Raw genomic sequence first — 23,492 nt, 5'->3', positions numbered from 1 at the left:
GTAAGGAACCACAAAAGACCTCAAATAGCCAAAGCTATCTTGAGAAAGAAGAATAAAATTGGAAGTATCATAATTCCAGATTTTGAGATATATTACAAAAGCTGTAGTAATCAAAACAGTATGGTACTGGCACAGAAACAGATACATAGGTCAATGGAACAGAATAGACAGCCCAGAAATAAACCTATAAGTAAATGGTCAATTAATCTATGACAAAGGAGGCAAGAATATATAATGGGGAAAAGACATTCTCTTCAACAAATGGCACTGGGAAAATTGAACAGCAACATGTAAAAGAGTTAAACTGGACCACTGTCAAACACCATTACAATAATAAACTCAACATAGATTAAAGACGTATATGTGAGACATGAAACCACAAAAATCCTAGATGAGAACACAGGCAGTAATTTCTCTGACATCAGCTGTAGCAACATTTTTCTAGATATGTCTTATTTTTAATGTTTATTTGAGAGAGAGAGAGGGAGAGAGAGAGGACAAGTGGGGGGGGAGGGGGAAGAGAGACAGAGGGAGGCATAGAATCTGAAGCAGGCTCCAGGTTCCAAGCTGTCAGCTCAGAACCTCACATGGGGCTTGAACTCACAAACTGTGACATCATGAGCTGAGCCAAAGTCAGATGCTCAACTGACTGGGCCACCCAGACGTGCCTAGGTATATCTTTTAAGACAAGGGAAACAAAAGCAAAAATAAACTACTGGGACTACATCAAAATGGAAAGCTTCTGTACAGTAAAGGAAAGCATCAGCAAAACAAAAAAAAGCAATCTACTGAATGGGAGAAAATATTCACAAATGATATATCCAATAAGGGGTTAATATCCAAAATATATAAAGAATTTATGCAACACAAACAAAAATGCAATTTGAAAAATGGGCAGAGGACCTGAATATACATTTTTACAAAGAAGACATACAGATGGCCAACAGACATATGAAAAAATGTTCAACATCACTAATTATCAAGGAATTGTAAAGCATACCCATGATTTCACTTGACAACTGTCACAATGGCAAAATTAAAAAAGACAAGAAATAACAAGTGCTGGCCAGGATGTGGGAAAAAAGGAACCTTTGTGCACTGCTGGTGGGAATACAAATTAGTGCAGCCACTGTAGGAAACACTATGAAGTCTCCTCGAAGAATTAAAAACAGAAATACCATATGACCTAGTAATTTGACTACTGAGGTATTAACCTAAAGAAAACAAAAACACTAATTCAAAAAAATACATATGAACCTCTATGTTTACTGCAGCATCATTTACAAAAGCCAAGACATGGAAGCAATGTTAAGTGTCCATTGGTAGATGAATGGAATATTAATACAGCCATAAAAAAGATAAGATCTTGCCATTTGCAACAACATGGATGAACTAGAAGGCATTATGCTAAATGAAGTAAGTCAGACTGAGAAATACCACCTGATTTCACCCATGTAGAAGTAGAACCAAACCAAATCAATAAACAAAAAGTAGACTCAGGCCTTTAAAAACAGAAGACAAACAGGTTGCCAGTAGAGAAAGGGGAGGAGAGAGAGGCAAAATGGGTGGAGTGTCAGATACAGGTTTCCAGTTATGGAATAAGTCATGGGAATAAAAGGCACAGCACAGGGAATACAGTCAATGATTTTGTATTAGTGTTGTATGGTGACAGATGGTAGGTACTCTTGTAGTAAGCAGAGCATAATATATAGAGAAGTTGAATCCTATGTTACACACCTGAAACAAATGTGACATTGCATGTCAACTGTACTCAATTTTTAGAAATAAAATAACAATTAAAAGAAAAAGGAGGTCTTGCCATCTACTGCAGTGTTGTTACTTTTGGTAATTTACTTTAATATAAATAAGAAAAAAATCAGAGTGTAAAATATGTAGCAATTATCATTTCAAACGTATAAAAAAAACGGGGAGAAACACCTGAATATCCAAAAGAATTAGGTTGGGGTAGTGGAATAATGGGTAACATTTTTTATTTCTCTTCTACCACTAGGTAAGTTTTATTTAAAAAAAACTGGGTGTGCCTGTGTGCCTCAGTCAGTTAAGCATTCAACTCTTGATTTTGACTTAGGTCATGATCTCATCGTTTGTGAGTTCAAACCCTGCATAGGGCTCTACATGACTGTGTAGGTCCTGCTTGGGATATTCGCAGTCTCTCTCTTTCTCAAAATAAGTAAACTAAAAAAAAAAAAAAGAAAGAAAGAAAAAAAAAGATTTCAAAAATCTAGTCTAAATAAAGGTTACCTAACATTTAGTCAAGATGATTATTTTAAGTAAAAAGTACTCTCTATTATAATATACAAACAGTATGACTTCTACAAGAAGCAGAATTTGTTGTGATATATTGGCAGTTGGGTTCATAAAGTTTCAAGGATGAATTGTAGTGTTATTCATTCAACTTTAAGTTCAATGACATCAGAAGGATTACATTAAATTTGCCAAGTGTCTGCCTTTTGCAACATACTGAAGATAATGCAAACAAATAATGTAGCCAATCTTGAGCACTATAACAGGCACAGTGTCATCTTTTCAGGAACTTGACTTTTTTGCTAAAACAAATATGCCTATTGTGACAAAATTCAGGAGAGGAAAATATATAGACTCTCATCCATGGAAATTTATATCATGATATAGTTTCTTTAAATGATGGATTGTATGACAAGATAGGCTATGCAGTTCAAGACCTCTGTGTTCAAAATGACAGAATTACGAAGAGTAACTATTTTAATTGAAAAGGTCAGATTAGCTAGGAAGTAAAAATCAATAAACAAACATATTTTCGATTGTAGCCCACCTCCCTTCCTCCAATATTTGCCATCTCTTTGCATGTCCAGCATGAAGACGTCAGTCTTAAGCAAAGACAGGACCCTAAAGCATCCTTCAGTCTCTCTTCTGCTGCTCATTAGGTGATAGGAAAGTTCATTAATTGTGCTAGACCTTAGTTACCCTGTTTGCAACGCATGGAGAATAACAATAAAATCCACATATTTCACAGAGTAGTTGGGAACTGTAAATGAATACAGGATGAGTAAATTAACAAAAATTAAAATAAACAAAGAACAATGAGAGGAGGAGCTTATGGGGATAAGACATCTATTATGTTGATGTGAGATGTGTTTTGCACTGCTGCATTTTTTTATTAAAATTCACATCACTTTAATAGTTATTTAGTGTTGCTACCAAACTAGCTTGCTAGCAAATCAAGGACAATTGACAAAAATTCTGCAATTGAAAGAAAAGTAAGGGTGGGTACAGCAGCAGGAAACCCTGGGAGCCTTTAAATACTGAATTCAATTACTTTTGGATGCCTGGGTGGTTCAGTCAACTAAGCATCTGACTCTTGGTTTCGGCTCAGGTCATGATCTCCTGGTTCCTGAGATTGAGCTCCATGTGGGGCTTTGTGCTGACAGCACAGAGCCTGCTTGAGATGTTCTCTCTCCCTCTCTCTCTCCCCCTACCCTGCTTGTGCTCCTTCTCTCTCAAAATAAATAAACATTTTTTTCAAAAAGTTACTTTTGGCTGGCTGCTGAATAAACAAAGAGCTGTGCCTAGAAACTGAGAATTTAATAAAAGGAGAACTGGCTTTTGTATCTGGGGAATTATAAGAACTTTAAGGGGTTCTTATTCTAAAACAACCAAGTTACATGAACTTTAATAGCTCAGAAACCCCTGTAACCACCGACTTGGCAGGGTCTCTATTTTCTTTCTTCCTCTCAGCCTGACATTCCACCAGTCTGTGCACGCCTCAGTGAGAAATCATTTGATTTAAGGAACATTACAATGGAGTACTTTTTTCTTCTCTATACAAATGTATTCAAATTTAATTCACATATGCATAAATTTTTTAAATAACATCTTGTAGTTCTATAACTTTGGGCAATTTATTTACCATCTTTAAGCCTCAGCTTCTATATATATGACATGGCTGAGTGTGATATGAGATACATAAGTAAATTTTCTAGAATAATATTGACACATAATATGGACACTTATTTGCCTTATACTTCTCATTCTTTAGTATTTTCACAAATATAGGTCATAAATATGTTCGTCATTTAAAATTTTTACTCTTCCATTCATACCTTTTTTATATCAGCTCTTTTCCCACTATCATTAACTTTCTACCTATAGATAGTTTCTATACTGTTTGCATTAGAGATCATTTCTTCTAAAAAATCAGTTTAAAAAAAAATCTAATTGTACTACCTCGTCAAAAAGTTTTCTTGTGAAAATGATAAGCAGACTACATAAGGATGACCTAAATTTTTGAAAAAGTTTTTATTGTTTTACTGAATGCTGGAGTTTTTTTTTTTAGTTTTTCTTTGCTTTTTAAAAATTTTATTCATTTATTTTTTTTATGTCTTTGTTTTTTAGAATACTTTCTATTACAATTTAGACTTTGCCCTTTCCTTATGCATCTACAATTTATTTTAGTTCCTAGCCTTCAGATATCTTAATAGTTCTATTTTCCTCTGCCATTTTATCTTGTTTGCTGTGACACCCATCTTGTATTTCAATTCTCTGTGTCATGTTTCCACTACTGGTTTGTTTGGTCTCTAGAACTCCCTCCACTAAATTATACAACAAAACCAATACTACTCCTTCCCCCTTTTATTTCAATCTTTCATCTCCCAAGTTATATAATTTAGTATCGTGACATTATCTTGCTTTATTCTCTAAAGGTTTCCTTAACAAATACTGGAGCAGGAACAATGATACAAATTTTAGTCATTTCCTTAAAACTTACCAAATGCCCACTTGGCTGGCTGCTGAGACCAGAAGGATGACAAGGCCCCATCATTAAGGTGCTCATCAATGAGAAAGGGAAAGGCATCAAGTCAAGGTAAAAGTCACATTTGAATGTGATAGGAAACACACACCAAAAGGATACTTAAGCCCAGGCTTCTCATTAGAATGATGCCTGGTTAAATTTTCAGTTAATGGGATTCAAGGCAAGCTGCCCCAGAATGTGACACTTTGTCATGTGGATTGTTTGAGGTGGAGACAATCAAGGGCTCACAGTCATGAAGAGGTTTTTAGCTCTTTAACTGTCTAAAAGAATTTAGATAGAAAGCCTCTACCAGGAAGAGAGCTATTACCAAAGATAATTATAGTTTATCGATAGGTTTATATAGGTAATGAAAGACTTTTCCTCATGACATGGCAAACATTTGTTTACCAAACATTAGTTCTTGTTTTCCTGTGAATGGTCTTCCCACCCTTTGAAGCCCCAAACTCCACCCTCTCTCTTTCCCCTTTTCCTTAACATCGTGGCATATAAGCCTCTACTGCCTGTCTTTGACCCTCTAGTGTCTATATGAGGCTCCTGAACACAGGAAATTAAATTTGTCTTCTTATTAATCTGTTTTATGCCAATTTAATTATTAGTCCAGCCAAAGAGCCTAGAAGGGAAGAAGAGAAATGTTTTTCTCTTCTACAGACTCTTCCTTTGTATTCCTTACAGAACTTAAAATAGTCCTAGTTATAGCTCAACAAGTTGGGAAATGCGATGATGCTAAATTATTAAAAAAAACATTTCTAGCCTAGTCATTCATGTTTTATTGATCAACGGAGTAAAATAATTGTCACATGATATCAAATAGTCACTAATGTCTGTTTGGATTAGTGGGTTTCCTCACTTTTGACAATTCCCTCAGTCTATATTTGATGGGCTTTGGTAGATTTATTCACAATATGAAATACATATATGTGAATATGTATATGTTGTATTTATATACATTATATACACACAGAGATTTATTTAAGATCAGTGAAAAATATGTTTTCTTAGCTTTTATGCAAAATACTTAGATTTTTCTAAATCTCTTCATTGCTCTGATAATGCTAAGTCATGATTTTACAAGTGCTTTTAAAAAATGGGCTTCTATAGTGTCCTCACCCAGCCCCAAGGAGTGTCCATAAAAAAGGACATGGTAAAGAAATAACATTAAATGTGCCTGTAATGTCCCAAGCTCTTTCTGAGGAAAGCAACTGTACTCCCCTCTAAGACTGTGACAAGTTGCTGCAGGTGACAGATCTAATATGTTTTCCTATTTGTATCATAAAACTTGCTGTCCTGTCCGTCGGAGCTTTAATGGTACTACCAGCTAATCAATCAACAAACAAGAACCATTGTTTTATTATGATATTGACATGTAGCAAAGGAGAATTATGGTATCTTATTGCATAGAACTAGCCTCACTGCTTTATAATTTATACATTTTTATGTATTAGGGAAAAATATGTTCATGGAGTCAGGCTGACTTTGCTGCAAATCCTAACTCTATCACTTATTATGCAGACTTGAACAAATCAGTTAATCCCTCTGAATATCTGCTTTATTATAGATGAACCGGAAGTAATAATACATACTTCTTGATTTTATTATAAAAAGTAAAGTCACTAATAAACCAAAAGCATTCACTGGAGCACCTGCCAAGGAGTAAGAGCTCAGTAAATAATGGCTGTTATTAAAATGAACTGTTTATGCCTGTCTCCCTGATTTGAATGTTGGCTCTTTAAGAGAGACTATTCTGCTCCATCTTCTTAACCCTTGCTGGGATGTCGGAAGTTAGCCTGGCTTTCAAAAGCTTAAAGATAATCTTGTGAAGTAGAACATTATGCTATAATGCTTTATATTTATGCACCTATCTACACACATATACATAAACACATGCACACATACATACCAACACATATCTTCTCCTTCTGCATATTAACCCCCCTAGTAATTTGGGAACATGATTTGTAGCTCTGCCCCCCCCCCCCCAATTCTAAGTCTTTGGCTATCTTTATGTCGTGTTGACTACTTGAATAGTTTTATTTCATATGTTATTCTATGCACTGAAATCTTGATTGGTATAATAAAAGAAATAAGAATGCAGAGAAAACCAGGGGAGACTGGGTGGCTCAGTCGGTTGAGCCTGACTTTGGCTCAGGTCATGATCTCACAGTTAGTGGGTTCAAGTCCCACATTGGGCTCTGCATTGTCAGTGCCAAGCCTGCTTGGGATTGTCACTCTCCCCTCTCTCTCTGGCCCTCCCCTACTTGCACTTTCTGTCTCTCAAAATAAATAAATAAACTTAAAAAAAGAGTACAGAGAAAGCCACTAAGTTATATGACAACATAGCTTATAAATGAAAAATATACAAAACATCCAAATTTATATATCAATTTAATTTCTGCCACATGCCTAAATTGGCCATAGTATGGCTTCATGCTGCTTTTAAAAAATATTTATGTCTTAAAGGTAAAACAATTTTATACTAGCACTTAAATTATACCACAATTATTTCCCTATATCCATGCCATACTGCAATATGACAACACTTCATGATAAAGACTTAAACAAATATGTACTATTGCCAAGGCAATTGCAGTAGAATATTAAAGATTGTATCTTTTTGTCAGCTCTTCATCAGGTTACTAGAGTGTGTCAGGAATTGGAGGCTAATCCCCATTATGTATCACAGGATATTGCCTCATTCACACCATACAACTGTCTCACAGACCTGAAGAGGAATGTAATTACTGCTGCGATAAGCCTTTTCTGGAATATATGCAATTAATTCACCTGGAAAAAAAAGGAGTAGCCTGACACTTTAATAATGTTTAAGTATACCTAATCTATTTCTTTTCTGTTCCTAATGTTTCCTAAATATGAGAAAGAAAGAGGATTTGAAAGTACTTACAGCTGTCTGTTCTTATGTAAATCATCCATGGGCCTATAATATTCTATCTTAAAATGAGTGGTATGAAATAATACCCTAAGTTATAATAGAATGTAGAGCAAGTGGGGAATTACTTTTAAGATGAATTCAGGATATGATTTTCATGCAAAAAAGAATGTTTCTCTTATCAAGTAGGAATTATTCTGTTATTAAAGCTTCAAGGACATACAATTTTATTCAATTTGAATTCTGAATATGTTTTAAACCAAATCAAAATCATTCTCTTCAGATTCTTGATAAAGTGCTATTTAGCCGTATGTATTTCTTAGAGTCTTATTTTTAGCTCCTCCTTTATTATGCACAGTAACCTGATTATACATAATGCTTTACTTTCAGTTCTTCAATTGCCTTCAATTTTTCAAAATTCATCAGTTCTACAAGTGCCTTTTATACAGCTCCATACTTTGCTATTCAAGTATTAACAAATGAGCTGAGAGCTTGGTTTACATTTAAATAAAGCAAATGGGATTTCTTAAGAGACTGGAGGAAAATGGTTGTTTATATGTTTACTTACATTCAAGTAAGAATTTTCAATATTTGCTTTCAGTGAGAAAAAAAGGTTTAATAACACACTAACATATGTGTGTATACACACACACACACACACACACACACACCCATATATGTATGTATATATAGAGAGACAGATTCATATATATACTTATCTTATGTCATCTGTTTTTCAACTTAGTCTTTACACTGAAGGAAGAAGAAGTTTTCAAAACTCAGCTATGTACCTACCTTATTGGATATCTAGAACAGAGATAATTTTAAAAGTCCTATTTCTAGAAGAAAATCCTACTTTAAATAATCAAGACATAAAATGAGATTTAGTGATAGTCAGAAAAGAAACGCAGCTAGTTGAAAGGTGGTCATACAAAGCGTTGTAAATGTTATCATGCCATAAAGTAATGTCTTAATAAACATAATATTAAGATTTATGAATATTTTGCAAAAGGTATAATTTAGGCAACTTTTTTTTAAGGTTTATTTTTGAGAGAGAGCACAGAGCAGGAGGGACAGAAAGGGAGGATAACAGAGGATCTGAAGCCAGCTCTCCGCTGACAGCAGAGCGCCTATGTGGGGCTCAAGTTTGCAAACTGTGAGATCATAACGTAAGATGAAACGGGATGCTCAACCAACTGAGCCCAGGTGCCCAAATTTAGGCAACTATTAAATCATGCCTGATGCAACTTTTTTGGTTAGTACATTAGTTTTAAAACATTAAAACAAAACATACAAAAAAAAAGGAAACATACAATTTAAAATAAGTTCAGAACCAGCTATTAAAAGTCAGTAAAATACTTAATGTATGAACTAAAATATGTATCTTGTAGTTCTAACTCTATTTCTTTACATCTTAAATAAAAATACTGCAAATGGTTATATCAAATGACAGAACTGAAGTAACTCAAGATTCTTTCATCTTTATAACTATGCTTTCATTTCTTATTTTGAATTTATTGTTGAATACCTTAATATGTAGTACTACAGGGGTTAGAAACACAAATTGGGTTTAAAGATTCTGAACTGTTAATCTCTGTGCAAAGTTCTCCTTAACAGGAACTTCTCCCAATTAACCTTCATTTAAAAATACAATGTTATTAAGAGATGAGTAATAATGTGCTAATGGGAATTTTAAAAGTGTGATTAAAATGTAAACAACCTAACCTGAAGTTACTAAATTAGGATTCAGATCCATAAGAAAACAAACAAACAAACAAACAAAAACCCACATCATTCAGGGAGGAGACTTAGAACTGACATTTTTTAAATTGTTGGCCTATGGTAAATGCAAAATGCTTTTAGTCAGTTTTATTATTATTTTAAGTGCTTCCCAGTCAATGCCGCTCCTCACTCATTAGATTAGAAACATGTGATGACTAAAATAACAGCTCTCACTACATTCTGACAAGTCTAAATGGTATGTGGTAAACATGAAGGCAACCACTGGAAGTATTTCTGTTTTGCCTTCCTTTGTTTTAATGAGGGATGTATTATAGCATACTTATTTTCAGACAGTTCATAAACTTTCTGGCCGAAGTCTTATTTATAGGTCACTTGTTGAAACTTGGCTTTTAAGTAGAAATATGCTTTTAAAGAAATATACCGTAAAAAGCAGAATCTGATGCTTTCTACTCAGATGGGCTGCAAAATGAACAAAAGTTTCTAAACGAAAGAATAAAATGATAGACATTATGCAAGTTTAGAGTCATAAATTACTGACAATTCACCTTTTTTAATGTGGTTACCCATGCAAATTCATTATTGACAAAGTAATAGGCATTTAAATTACTGGTAAAACATAATATTAAATGCATAGCATGGTGTACTGATCCTAATTAGGGCAATTAAATTTTACTATTTACAGTCTTAGGTCCAACTAAAGTTATTTTTACTTTTAAGTTATCTTCAACTTCTTTAAAAATATTTTTAATCAATCCATTAATAAATGCCAAACCCAATTTCTTCAATTTCTGAAATCGTATATAGGGTAAACTTTTCACCTATAGTGTGAAACCATTTATAAAGTTTCTGAAGCCATTTATAAGATTAATAATCATTTAGAAGAAAGTATCCATTCTCCCCCCACCTCCCAAAACACAAGGCTACACTTCACCATCAATGTTTATGATAAATCTCTCAGATATATTTTAGGAACAAGAAGGTAATATTTACAATGTCCCTCAGTTTTATACTAGCAATAAAATTACATTGCAATCTTCAACGTGACCTTCACTTAATAGCTGAGAAAAAGAACCAAACTTTCTCATAAGTGGGAAAAATATTTATCTGTTTTATGTCACCAGTAGTCAAAGTTAAACCGAAAGTTAAAATAATTTATTTTAAATAACTTTTGTTATATTGATTCTGATTAGGTATTCTTACTTTTAGCCAATATGTTTAGACCTTTGGCCTTAACTTATACCAATGCATTAAATACCATGAAATCCCTAAATCTTTGTGCTGGTAGAAGAGTTCTATTTCTTTTTTTTTATTAAATTTTTTTATGTTTATTCATTTTTGAAAGACAGAGAGACAGAGCACAAGCATGGGTGGGGTGGAGAGAGAGGCGGACACAGAATCTGAAGCAGGCTCCAGGCTCTGAGTTGTCAGCACAGAGCCCCACACAGGGCTTGAACTCCCGAACCGAGAGATCATGACCTGAGCCGAAGTCAGATGCTCAACCGAGAGAACCATCCAGGTGCCCCAAGAGTTCTATTTCTAATATTGAAAAAGTTAAACATACTCTACACAATAAGTACAATTTATATTTAAATATATATCCAAATATCATTTAATTATTTTTTAAAAAAGACTTCCTATTGTTTCTGACTCTGAAAGTTTGTTCTTTTCCATGCTTTCAATTAATATCCTTATTAACAATAATTCTCAGTGAAGTACATGTCAGTTTTTCATCTTATTTCCTACTCTGAACCAGTAATTCCTAGCAGTCTTTAGTAATAATCTTGTCCAGGTTTTTGATTTTTATTCTCAGATGTGAGTTTTTGTCAACTAGACTCTTACAGAGAATTTTGATATGCAAAAACAGTAATATCATAACTAATGTCATTAAGTGGCTGTAGTGAACGAGTAGAATTCCATAAGACCTCTGATACCTTTACTTCCCTTTCAGACTAAATGATTGTATTCCCAAATTCATGTTGAAATCCTACCCCTTTGATGTGATGGTATTTGGGGTGGAGATTTGGGGAAGTGATTAGGATTAGATTAGGTCATAAAGGTAGGGCCTTATGGGATTGGTGCCTTTAGGATGGGATAATCCACATTGGGGATTAGGGTTTTAATTGATTAGCTTTGGGGAGGACACAATTCAACCCTAGCACTATTTTTCATCTTTCAAGTGAATAGATATTCAAAGAATTAGAGACCCTGTCATCAATACCCCATTTGAAGGAAACGTTCAGGAAAACTTTTTAAATTTTTTAACGTTTATTTATTTTTGAAAGACAGAGACAGAGCACAGTGAGGAGAAGAAAGAGAGGGAGACACAGAATCCCAAGCAGGCTCAAGGCTCTGAGCTGTCAGCACAGAGCCTGACGCAGGGCTCGAACTCATGAGTCATAAGATCATGACCTGAGCTGAAGTCGGATGCTTAACTGACTCAGCCACCCAGGCACCCTGGGAAAAGATTCTAACCAAACCATAAATGAATCAGAGACCATAGAAAAGAAAGATAAAAAGTTGAGAAAACAGTAATGTGTAATAAGTCTTATACTATGCACTATAATTAGGGATTTACAAATGTAAATCACAAATATTAAAATAAATATGTTTCAAAGGAAAACCACTAAAAGAACTGAAATCACTAAAAGTCTTCAAAGCTTTGCAAATTTCATGTATGTTTCCAGGGTAGGAAACAAATAAAAACATTAAGATTTCATTTGATGGGAGAATAGTCTCAAACTTGAAAAAGGAATTTCAAATGTTTGGTTAATTCCAATTTTTGTTTGTGAAAATATTTTATAATATCAATACAAGCTATTTTGATAATTTATTATCAACATAAAAGTATTATTTGCATAGCTCATGTCACATAGGTACAGCTAGCCAGTACCCTTCACATTACCGCATAGCAATGCAGAGAAGATTTTGTTGTATTATAAAGCACTTAGAAGTAAGTGTATGAACCAATTCTTTCCTGATTACCCATAACAAAAATTCCTGCCCAAAGAGTTTGTCTTCTCCAGTTAGTTGCCCTAACACTTCTACAATCACAGGACACTCTGGTGTGCTGATATTTAATATTCTCTTGTACATCATACAATACATGCAAATAATTAGCTATTGAAAAAAAAAAAAACCAGTAAGTCTCACCAAGGTAAGTGATGCATACAAATTTCAGGGATAATAATTTAAGACATCTTGAAATTGTTCCCAAAAGTACAAACCTCTTATTTTTGTTTTTCTTCTTCTTAAAGATAAACAGGAAGGAATAAATTCAGAGTATGATTACAAAATACATCCTTATTAGAAATGCAGTTAATAATGTGGATAATTTGCCCCAAAATCAATATATAATCTAAAATCAGAATTATTAGGTTTTCTTAGCATATTTATACTTTGCAAAATCTACTAACCCAGAAAAAAAAGTGAAGTTAAACCAACATAATTCTGAAATCACAGAGTAAAAATGCTATTTAAAATGTGTATTTAGTGCCTGAAAAAAATATATATAACTATGAAATATAACCATAAACATTAACATTTTGTGCTATGAACTAAATTGTGTCCCTCCCAAATTTGTATATTAAAACCCTAATCCTAGTGTGATGGTATTTGGAAATGGGGGTCTTGGGAGATGCTTCAGTTTCAATGAGGTCATGAGGGTATATGTAGCTCTCATGATGGGTTTGTGCCCATATAAGAAAAAAGTTAGAACTCTCCTTCTTGTCCTCTCCATGCACATGCACTTAGCAAAGGCCATGTGAGTACAGAGTAGCCATCTGCAGCCAGGAAGAGAGCTCTCACCAGAACCCAACCATGTTAGCACCTTGATCTTGGACTTCTAGCCTCCAGGACTATGAGAAAATAAATTTTTTAAACCATACAGTCTATGGCGTTTTGTACAGCAGCTCTAGCAGCCTAAAATGCAATGCAAAGGACTATTTATGTAATGGTCAAAGGAGAAGCCCATCCATTCTACCGAACTTTTTTTTTCTTCATTCAAACTGGGTATCAACAGATAGACATTAAACCTATAACATACAATTTTATTGGGGATTATAATAACCCTGAAGCAATGGTTCTCAATTCGGGAAAATTTTGCCCCCAGAAGACATTTTGCAATGCTTTCTCTCTCTCCCTCTCTGTCTGCCCTTCCTCTGCTCTCTCTCTCTCGCTCCCTCAAAATAAGTAAATACATTTTTTTAAAAAAGTTACAAAAAATCTTTTTGAGAGAGAGAGAGCTCATGGGAGCAGGGAGAGGGCCAGAGGGAGCAAGAGAGAGACAGCAGGATCCCAAGTAAGCTCCCAAGTAGGCTCCACACTCAGTGCAGAATCCTGAAGTAGGGCTTGATCCCACGACCCTGGGATCATGACCAGAGCCGTAATCAAGAGTCAAAAGCTCAACCAACTGAGACACCCAGGCACTCCTCTGAAATGTTTTCAAATTCTCAAAGGTAGGTAGGTAAAGTATAAAAGTAAAGTTTAATGTCCACCTTGTCAAAATGTCACAAGTTATTTGTTATCAGGATCACAAGTGTGCTAGGACTTAATTTTTAATGCATCCAAGTGGGTTGTATAGCTTTTATGTGGTTATACCCTTCCTCTATGCTCCAAATCCAGTTTTGATGATGCCCTTTTCTTTTCAGCAACATCTCTCCTTCTTTAAGTCCTTAAATCACTTACACACCTTCCTCTTCAGCTATAGTCCTCTTTAATAAAACAAACTTTGTTTTCGGAAGTTAACATTTTCTTATTTAAATATCCAAGATGGTTATGCAAACTACATAGCATAAAAATGGAACAAAAACAAAAACAAAACTCTTGCAAGTCATTTTACTAAATCAGCCAACAGAAGACTTTCTTTCTCAGATGCAGGGGCATTACATTACTTTAAGTATAATGATGTAATATTAGCTTTAGGAGTAATCATTTTCTTTCTCATTCCACTCAACAAATGAAGGTCTGATGTCTTGTATATGTTTTAAATTTAATCACAACTAATGTTAAGGGGAAAAAATGAATACTTCTTTCTGAGCTAATCCACCAAGAATAAGCATTCTGACAAAGGGAATAGATTTTCTGTTGTGTTAAAACTGATGATTATTTGCATCCATTAGTATCTACATGATTTTCATTCAACTTAAATATTTTTTTGTCTACCACATAAACAAAGCTTGGTCACATAACATGTACCTCTGGAGTTATGTTAACTACAGAAATGTTTTCCTAATGTAATAAAATAAATTTACAGTAAATCTATTACTTATTTAGAAAAGGTAATTCCAAGTAACATAAGACATGTTCCTTTTGTCTGTAGTACTATTAGTATTTTAAATACTGGTTTATAGGTTTTCTAAAGCAACAATAAGCTCATGAGGCCAATAACCAGCATCAAGTCAATCATAACACAGTCCCAATAAAGGTCAGGTTTCAGTTAAAACATTATCTGTTGTCAAGAACCAATAAAATATGCTCTAAATCTGTCCCCTATTTCACTAATATGTTGAGAATTCTCAGAAGCTTGATGGTCTATAAAATCTGTTTTGTCATTTAATTGTATCAAATAATTAGGTAATATATCATTGTTAATGTAGTCAACTCTGACATCATCCTAAAGAATATAATTGGCTAGGATTTGTTTTTTCATCTTGATAACGAGTCAGGCTCTTTTATTGTTTAATACTTCTTCATTTTACTGGTATTATTAAGAACTTTTGATGAATTAAAATTCCTTTCTCATTCCTCTCTTTTTCATTCTTATTTTACAGATCATTTTTTATTAAATTCAGAGTAAATTTTATGGTAAAATATTGTTAATATACATATATAAGTTGAAAACACATGTTTAAGTAACGCACACTGCTGTTCTTGTTACCTACCAAATATATTTTCAGGTTATGAAAGTTTAACTTAATAAATTTTGTATAATGTTGCATTTTAAAACCCCCTGAAAATATCAATAAACTTTAATATTTTGTGTAATTTTACATAATATAGATATCACATTAACAAAAATTAGGTTAATACATTTTTGGCAGCTTTATGAAAATAAAAAGTACAATCTATTTTTGTTTAAGATTTTTGAGTACTTTGCTTCATATTACATGATCATATCTCTAGGAGGAGCAGTATGAAGTTAAATCACACACTTTACAAAATAAAATATGACCTTAGTCTTTACAATTTTTGATAGAGAAAACTAAAATGTCTAATCTTGGTTTAGTGATCTGTTTCTGGAATTATACAAAGTTTAGTATAGATTAGAGACCATTCTGTTTTTCAGATTTTCAAATCCTCACATCTGTAAGACTATAAAATTGATAATCCGATTGAAGCATTAACAGTTTATACATAATATTATTGTTAACAAAAAAGTTGTTGGAGGGTTTATAGCAAATAACCTTGCAAGGAAAGTATGTTTGTGGGCCAATATTTTTATCACTTACCAGCTCTTCCTGAAGTTGGCAAATGAGTTCATCCCGCTCTTTCAGCTGCAGCTTCAGCATTGAGCATTCATCTTTCATTATATCCTATAAAAACATCAAAGAGACAGCATAATAGGCTTAGCCATTTCACTTTGCTCTTGATAAGGAAAGTCAGCTTCACACAGTGGGAGATAATTGCATATGACTAATGAAACTCAAATTTTCTACAGTCTGGTATTTTTCGTAATATATTCTAAGTTGCAAGATAAACAAGCTAATGCATCTGAAGATATTACTCTATATAATATACACAGGTATGTTTTTTTAATCAGTCTTTTTCTTTAATATCCATTTGTCCATTTTGTTGCCTAAGACAAACCAGTGAGTCATCCTAAAGTCTTTCCTCCCATTCTTGTGCATACATAATGAGTAGAAAAATGGCTATCCTCTAAAAGAGATACTTTTACCTATAATTTGTTCCCCTGCTATAATTAAATATTAATTCCCAAACCAGTTACCAAGTTATGGTCTTTATCTTTGATGGTGTCTCTATAATACTTGTCCCTTTCACTAGAGCACTATCTTTGGGCATTTTCTTCTCACTGTGTGTGTATGCTCAGCCACAGCCTCTATGTACACAATACATACACATCCGTGGCCTATATTACTCTATGCCTATATTACTTCTAACTCTCAAATACAAATACTTAATCTAGACACATGTACCTTCCAAGCCTCAACTCATAAATAAAACTATTTACTGAGCATATACTCAGCATTGTCCCATAGACATTCCAGGGTAACATTCGTCTCATCATTTTCCTCTACCTGAAAACTTGACTTCTACTTACTTCTCACATGTTTCTATTTCCTAAAATAAGCAGGAAGCCATCCTATACTCTTAGTTTTTACTCACTCTGGCCAAATCTGATACCAAAGTCTTTAATCTCTATTTCCTTGATATTTCTTAGATGCACTCTTCTCTATCTTCATTGACTTACTCAAGGTGTCCATTGTTTCTTTCTGGCTTAATGCAGTGAATTTCTGAACCGATTTTTCTATCACCTTCCCTATCTGCTAGAGATATTTTCCTAAATGGCAATAAATTACATCCCTTCTTATTTAATAGCTAATCACCTCTTTCAGGAAAATAAAGAAGTCAAACACTCTTTAGCATAGTATATAGTGCCTTTCGTTATCTGCTACTTGCTTATTTCTGGAGCTTCAAAGTTTTTCATTTCCAACTTTCTTAGAACCATTGATCATTCCTACAGAACTGAAATACAAAATGTTTTATGTATCCTGCTTTACCCATACACAGGTCTGGACTATAAAGTCTTCTACACATGGCACCTCTCTATTCCCCACAATATCTTGTGCTTTTAGAGACATTTCAAACATTGCTCCTTATTCCACTAGAAAGCTTCCCCTTGTTGGCTAAGACACCCCTTGAGAGTAAGGGCATGTTCCATAGCATCTAAAACATATGTCATTTCATGCAATATTAATACTTCCAGCGTTGTTTGCTTGTTCCCCAGCCTCATTGGGCTTTTTGCCTCCTCCACTTCATCAGATAGGCTATTTCATTAGCACCAAACACTGTAACTGATGTGAAATTACTCAAATACACATTTCCTTTCCATAAAATTACCAAATAAGAAATGTTTACATTAGGGGAATTCCCATTTCTTCTGAATCCGTTAACCTTATCTGAACTGACAAGGAGGAAAACAGCTAATGGCTTAGAAAAAATAGTACTTGTTCATTCTGGTTTTCATGATGTTAATAATTTGTACTTCCTCTAAACTAAGTAATAAACAAATGTATGATTTGAATTGACTAATATCTCCTTTCATCTGCTTGCAACCAGCTTGCCTGGGAGATGCTCATTACCTCTGTACCTTTCCTTTTGCACTATGCCTATTTCTTCCCTAAATCACAGGTTTTCATGGATAGAGTTTACACACATTGTTTTTAATACATATTTTAACAGATTTTAAATATTAACGAAAAGATGGCTTAGCTTGCCTCACAGCACAAAGGTAAAAACAGCAAACTTAAGAGGAAGGTAAGAGAATAATCAAGCTTCTTAGAATCAGAGATGTAGAATCAAATTTGTGGTACTTCAACTAAGTAGTCCTGTGACTGTGCTAGTAACTTTTCTGTGGAGGTTGAAGATAACATCAGATGATAAACTACCTGATGGCAAAAACTGCATTGTATTAGTACTTATGTTCCCAAAGTCTTGCATAAGATCTCACTTAAGAAAAAGAACTCTCAACATAAAATAAAATGTTGTCACGAGTGAATTCTCCAGGAGACAAATACTGAGGTGTGGTTAAGGTTTATTTATAATAAAAGGTCCATTAGAGAGTAAACCCACATAAAATGAAAAGAAGAATCAGACTTGGCTAGGGAGGAAGTTGGACCAAGACCCATACCTGACAAACCTCTGCCATCTAAACGAAGAGGTCCAGAGCCAAGGTTGCCTGTTAGAGGAATCCTGTGTTGAGAGAATGTAGGCAGGCTCTTGTACCACTCCCTGTTCAGTCACTGGGGGCTCATGAAGGAGAACTAAATGTCCCCACAACTATATGGTCAACTAATCTTCAACAAAGCAGGAAAGTGTATCCAATGGAAAAAGTCTCTTCAACAAATGGTGTTGGGAAAACTGGACAGCAACTTGCAGAAGAATGAAACTGGACCAATTTCTTACACCATACACAAAAGTAAATTCAAAATGGATGAAAGACCTAAATGCGAGATAGGAAACCATCAAAATCCTAGAGGACAATACAGGCAGCAACCTCTTTGGCCTCAGTCACAGCAACTTCTTACTAGACATGTTGCCAAAGGCAAGGGAAACAAGCAAAAGTGAACTACTGGAACGTCATCAAGATAAAACCTTCTGCACAGCAGAGGAAACAATCAATGAAACTAAAAGGCAGCCTATGGAACAGGAGAAAATATCTGCAAACAACATATCTGACAAAGGGTTAGTATCCAAAATCTATAAAGAACCTACCAAACTCAACATCCATAAAACAAATAATCCAGTGAAGAAATGGGCAGAAGACATGAATAGACATTTGTCCAAAGAAGACATCCAGATGGCTAACAGACACATGAAAAGATGCTCCACATCACTCATCATCAGGGAGATACAAATCAAAACCATGATGAGATACCACCTCATACCTATCAGAATTGTTAAAAGTAACAACACAAGAAACAAGAAATGCTGGCGAGGATGTGGATAAAGGGGAGCTCTCTTACACTCTTGATGAGAATGCAAACTGGTACAGCCACTCTGGTAAACAGTAGAGAGGTTCCTCAGAAAGCTAAACAGAACTACTCTACGACCCAGCAGTTGTACTACTAGGTATTTACCTAAAGGATACAAAAATACTACTTCGAACAGGCACATGCACACCAATATTTATAGCAGCATTATCAACAGTAGCCAAATTATGGAAACAGTCCAAATGTCCATCAATTCATGAATGATTAAAAAAGAAGTGGTGCATATATTCAATGGAAGATTACTAAGCCATCAAAAAGAATGAAATGTTGTTATTTGCAATGACATGGATAGAGCTAGAATGTATTTTGCTAAGCAAAATAAGTCAGTCAGGGAAAGACAATACCATATGATTTCACTTACATGTGGAATTTAAGAAACAAAACAGATGAATACGGGGGACAGAAAAAAAAAGAGAAGCAAACATAAGAGATTCGTAACGATGGAGAACAAACTGAGGATTGATGAACAGGAGAGGGTGGGGATGGGCTAAATGGGTGATGGGTTAAAAAGGGTACTTGTGTTGAGCACTGGGTGCTATCTATAGGAGAATAATCACTAAATTCTACTCCTTGAAACCAATATTACACTATATGTTAACTAACTAGAATTTCAATAAAAATTTGGAGAAAAATAAAAAGAGAGAACTAGATCTCAGCTGCTGTTACTCATTCATTGTCTCAGGTCATCCAGAGATGAGACTGACTTCAGCTAGAGAGCTGAGGCAGGCCCTAAAGGCAGGAGCTAACAGCCAGAGGCAGTCAGCTAACTGTAGGATTTGCACTTACTTCAGGAAGTGGTCCTTTACTGAAAGCGGATCTGGGCATCCGCCTGAATCTACTACAATTGTATTTTTTTTGTAGATTAATTATCAGTAATATTTTTGTATATTAATTGTTTTATTAATTAATTTAAAATGGAAGATTTGTCAATATTGTGACTAATAGAATTGTAGAAAAAAATGGTTTTCCAAAAAAATGCTCACTTTATATAATTCTCAGATGTTTTTTCCCCCTGGGAAACTTTTTCAAGAAGTTCACAATCTCAGAGCTTTAAATCAGATAGGTGATAATATATCATTTGCATTTACTTATGGAATAACACATTAAATATTTATCATATGTTATCAGAAGCCAACTTTTATAAAAGCCTTCACTATGAATGACTGTGCAAATGAATCTTAGTTATCTAGACTTTCATTCTTATTTGTTATATATACATGTGCCAATAGTCACATAAGTATTTGCTTAACAAACAAAATAAAAAGTCCTTGAACACACCTACTCTCAGGGGAAAACTAATAGCAATATTTCCTCAATATTCTCACTGTATTTGCAAATTTGTGGAATGTATTTGGCAGGATGATCTACTGAGTTAGAAATCATATTGATTGTAGAATTAGCTGGATTTTAATATTCTTGATTTTTCAAAAGAGGTTATTTCATTAACCTGTAGGCTAATGTAACCAGTTTAAGCTTGTGCTTATTTAAATGTATATTTCTCATTCATAAACTATATGCTTTAATAATTATGACATCTTCTGTTTCTCATTCAAGCATAATTAATTTTTAGGACTATAATTCAATTCCATTATTTCTAAATTCAGTAATTATTTATAAATGTGAAACTCATAGTGTGGTAGATTAAAGATGGCTACAAATCATTTTTTTTACTATTCCTACTGAAAGATGGAGGCCAATGCCCTCTCCTTGGATCTGGACTGGTTTTGTTGTTTGACCAATGAATACTGCTGAATTAAGTCCACATGACTTTCAAGACTAGATAAGGTCAGCTTCCAGGACTGCTCAGTTAGAATGCTCCTTTGTCAGGTTATTTCCTTGAAGAAAGAAACTAACCTAGCCATGCTAAAAAGTAAAAACACATGTACTTCTGTTAACAGCCCCCTATCAGCTTCAAAAAGACACCCAGCTTTAATTGCCAGCCATCAGAGTGAGCCATCTTGCACATCTAGCCCAGCGGAGTCTTCAGGTGACTGAAGCTCACAACCAATTGTCTAACTTAAATTACTCCCAAATTCCTGACTTGCAAAATCATAAAAAAATAAGATTATCATTTTAAGCCATTAATTTTTGGATGATTTGTTATAGATACCACAAGCACATGTGGATAAACTCTGAATTAGAATTAGAATAAATTATGGCTCATTATAGTTGTATAAAAATGTATGCAGCTAATTTTGAAATATTTTGTGATTTAATTTATGATTTTTGTGATTTAAAGTTATAGTTTAAATAGTGTAATTTTCACATAGCTCATTTTATGCATGAAATGAACATTTATGTCATCATTGCATAAGTTACTAGAGAATCAGACATATAGATATAAAAACAGCTCACAAATTATCTTATTCTTGTACTTTTATATGATAAATTTGGAAAGTCACAGCCAGATACATAGATATTTGGGTAATTTGTCCCAAATTCAGTTAGCCGACTCTAGTACCATACATCCTATAATTTATTTTTGCCTAGAATTAGAATCAACTCATTGTTTTAGACTATTGTATAAACAAATTAAGTACCAAAAAATAAAAGGCAAGTAGAATCTGTAAATCACTTTGAAAATGATCTTATGCTAAAATTATAAATATAGGTTTAAAAAATCACATAATTTCTAACTCATAAACCTCACATAATTCCTCAAGTAAAATCATTAATGTAATTCTTGGCTACTAGTTACAAAAACACATCAAAATTCGTATTGAATCATCATGACTCTTTCTATTTATAGACCTCTGGTCTTCTCTCTGAAGGGCTTTATGATTTACAACTTATTTCCTAATTCTTATAAATAAAAAGGTCAAAAGATTTTTTAAAAAATAAAGGAAACAGACAACTCTATCAGAGTAAAAAGGGACAAAATGCTATGAATAAGTGGAAAAAGAGAAGAAATAAATAGGAATATGGTAGGAGCCAACAGCAGGGTAGAGGTTAGAAAACACAAAAATGTGTAATAACCAACAATGTATTTTGCAGCTCTACCAAAATAACTGACCTCAAATGATTCTTATGTTTTTTTAAAGGATTTTAAATCATTTTTTAAAATTAATTAATTTGGGGGGGGAGTGTGTGTGTGTGTGTGTGTGTGCGTGCCCATTCACGGGGGGGGGGGGGGAAGAGAGGGAGAGAGAGAGAATCCCAAGTAGGCTCCTTGCTGTCAGCACAGAGCCTCATATAGGTCCTGAACCCACAAGCTGTGAGACCATGACCTTAGCTGAAATCCAGAGTCAGACACTAACCGACTGAGCCACCCAAGTGCCCCTGATTCTTGGGTTAACTGAGTTCTAAAGCAGCATACTACCTGTAATATCTGAATAACTAGTGAAATAAAGCAGTGTAGGTACATAATCATCTAAACAGGACCATAAGAGGAACTGTTTTTAAATACTGAAAACAAAGTGAGGTGACCAACTCTTGGTTTCAGCTCAAGTCATGATCTCACAGTTTGAGTTCAGGCCCACATCAGGCTCTGTGCTGGGAGCATGGAGCCTACTTGGGATTCTCTCTCTCCCTCTCTCTCTGCCCCTCCCCTGCTCATGCTGTGTCCATCTCCCTCTAATAAACAAACAAATAAATAAATAAAGTCAATAAAAACACCACTCTAATTTTTTATTATTTAGTTTAAAATATACCAAAACATTGGTTTGTGAGCATAAGTCATTCCAGAAACAATCTTATAATCTAAAGCACTTTGAAGCAAATTTCAAGAACCATTGGCTCAGTTGTGATCATGTGACATTTAGTGTCATGTACTACTCGTATTGTAAGACGTTGCTCGTTTATCAAGTAAAAATTTATTAGGAATGTTGGCTTGTCGTGCAGAACACTCACCAAACAAGTTACTTGAAATCTAAGGTTTTACCATAATTGAAAAAAATCATAAATCATTTCGGTATCAGTAATTGCTAAATGATGAAAAAGTTTGTTTTTACATTCAATTGAAAAGATTCTAGATTTGACTTTATACAGTCACTTAAGAGATGAACCAACATTTCATTGATTTATAGTGTTTTTTTCCTAAATATTGTTTTCATAGAAATATAAAAATAGAAAAGGCATAGTAGGTGTTCAAAGTGAATATCTTAGAAATGTATTTTTTAACATATACAAATCAGGAAACAGCATTATCCATTGACACAGTGGTATATTGGCTGTGATTTTCAAGCAATCAAAGAAAAGGCTCCTTGGATATTGGCATAATCTTTTCATTTGGAAGTCTACTCTTAGGAAATCTTAAGATTTCCTAATGATCTTTATCACTCAAAAGATAATGATGACTATATCTGATATTTGTATAGGGGCTTTATAA

The 23,492-nt window shown here is 34.0% G+C and overlaps 1 protein-coding gene across 5 annotated transcripts in view; it reads right to left on the bottom strand.

The window, feature by feature from the left end:
* Positions 1-23,492, bottom strand: part of CCSER1 (coiled-coil serine rich protein 1) — a 1,275,653-nt gene that overhangs the window by 685,906 nt on the left and 566,255 nt on the right. For all 5 annotated transcript variants that reach the window (XM_078445883.2, XM_078445885.2, XM_078445887.2 and 2 more), the window contains exon 8: positions 15,884-15,967. In XM_078445883.2, the coding sequence (XP_078302009.1) occupies positions 15,884-15,967 (84 nt within the window). The remainder of the gene's footprint in view (positions 1-15,883; positions 15,968-23,492) is intronic.

Source organism: Panthera onca, chromosome B1 (genome assembly GCF_046562875.1).
Source record: "Panthera onca isolate mPanOnc1 chromosome B1, mPanOnc1 haplotype 2, whole genome shotgun sequence".
Classification (NCBI taxonomy): domain Eukaryota; kingdom Metazoa; phylum Chordata; class Mammalia; order Carnivora; family Felidae; genus Panthera; species Panthera onca.
Note: the sequence above shows the minus strand (reverse complement) of the source record. Positions and strands in the feature narration are given on the sequence as shown.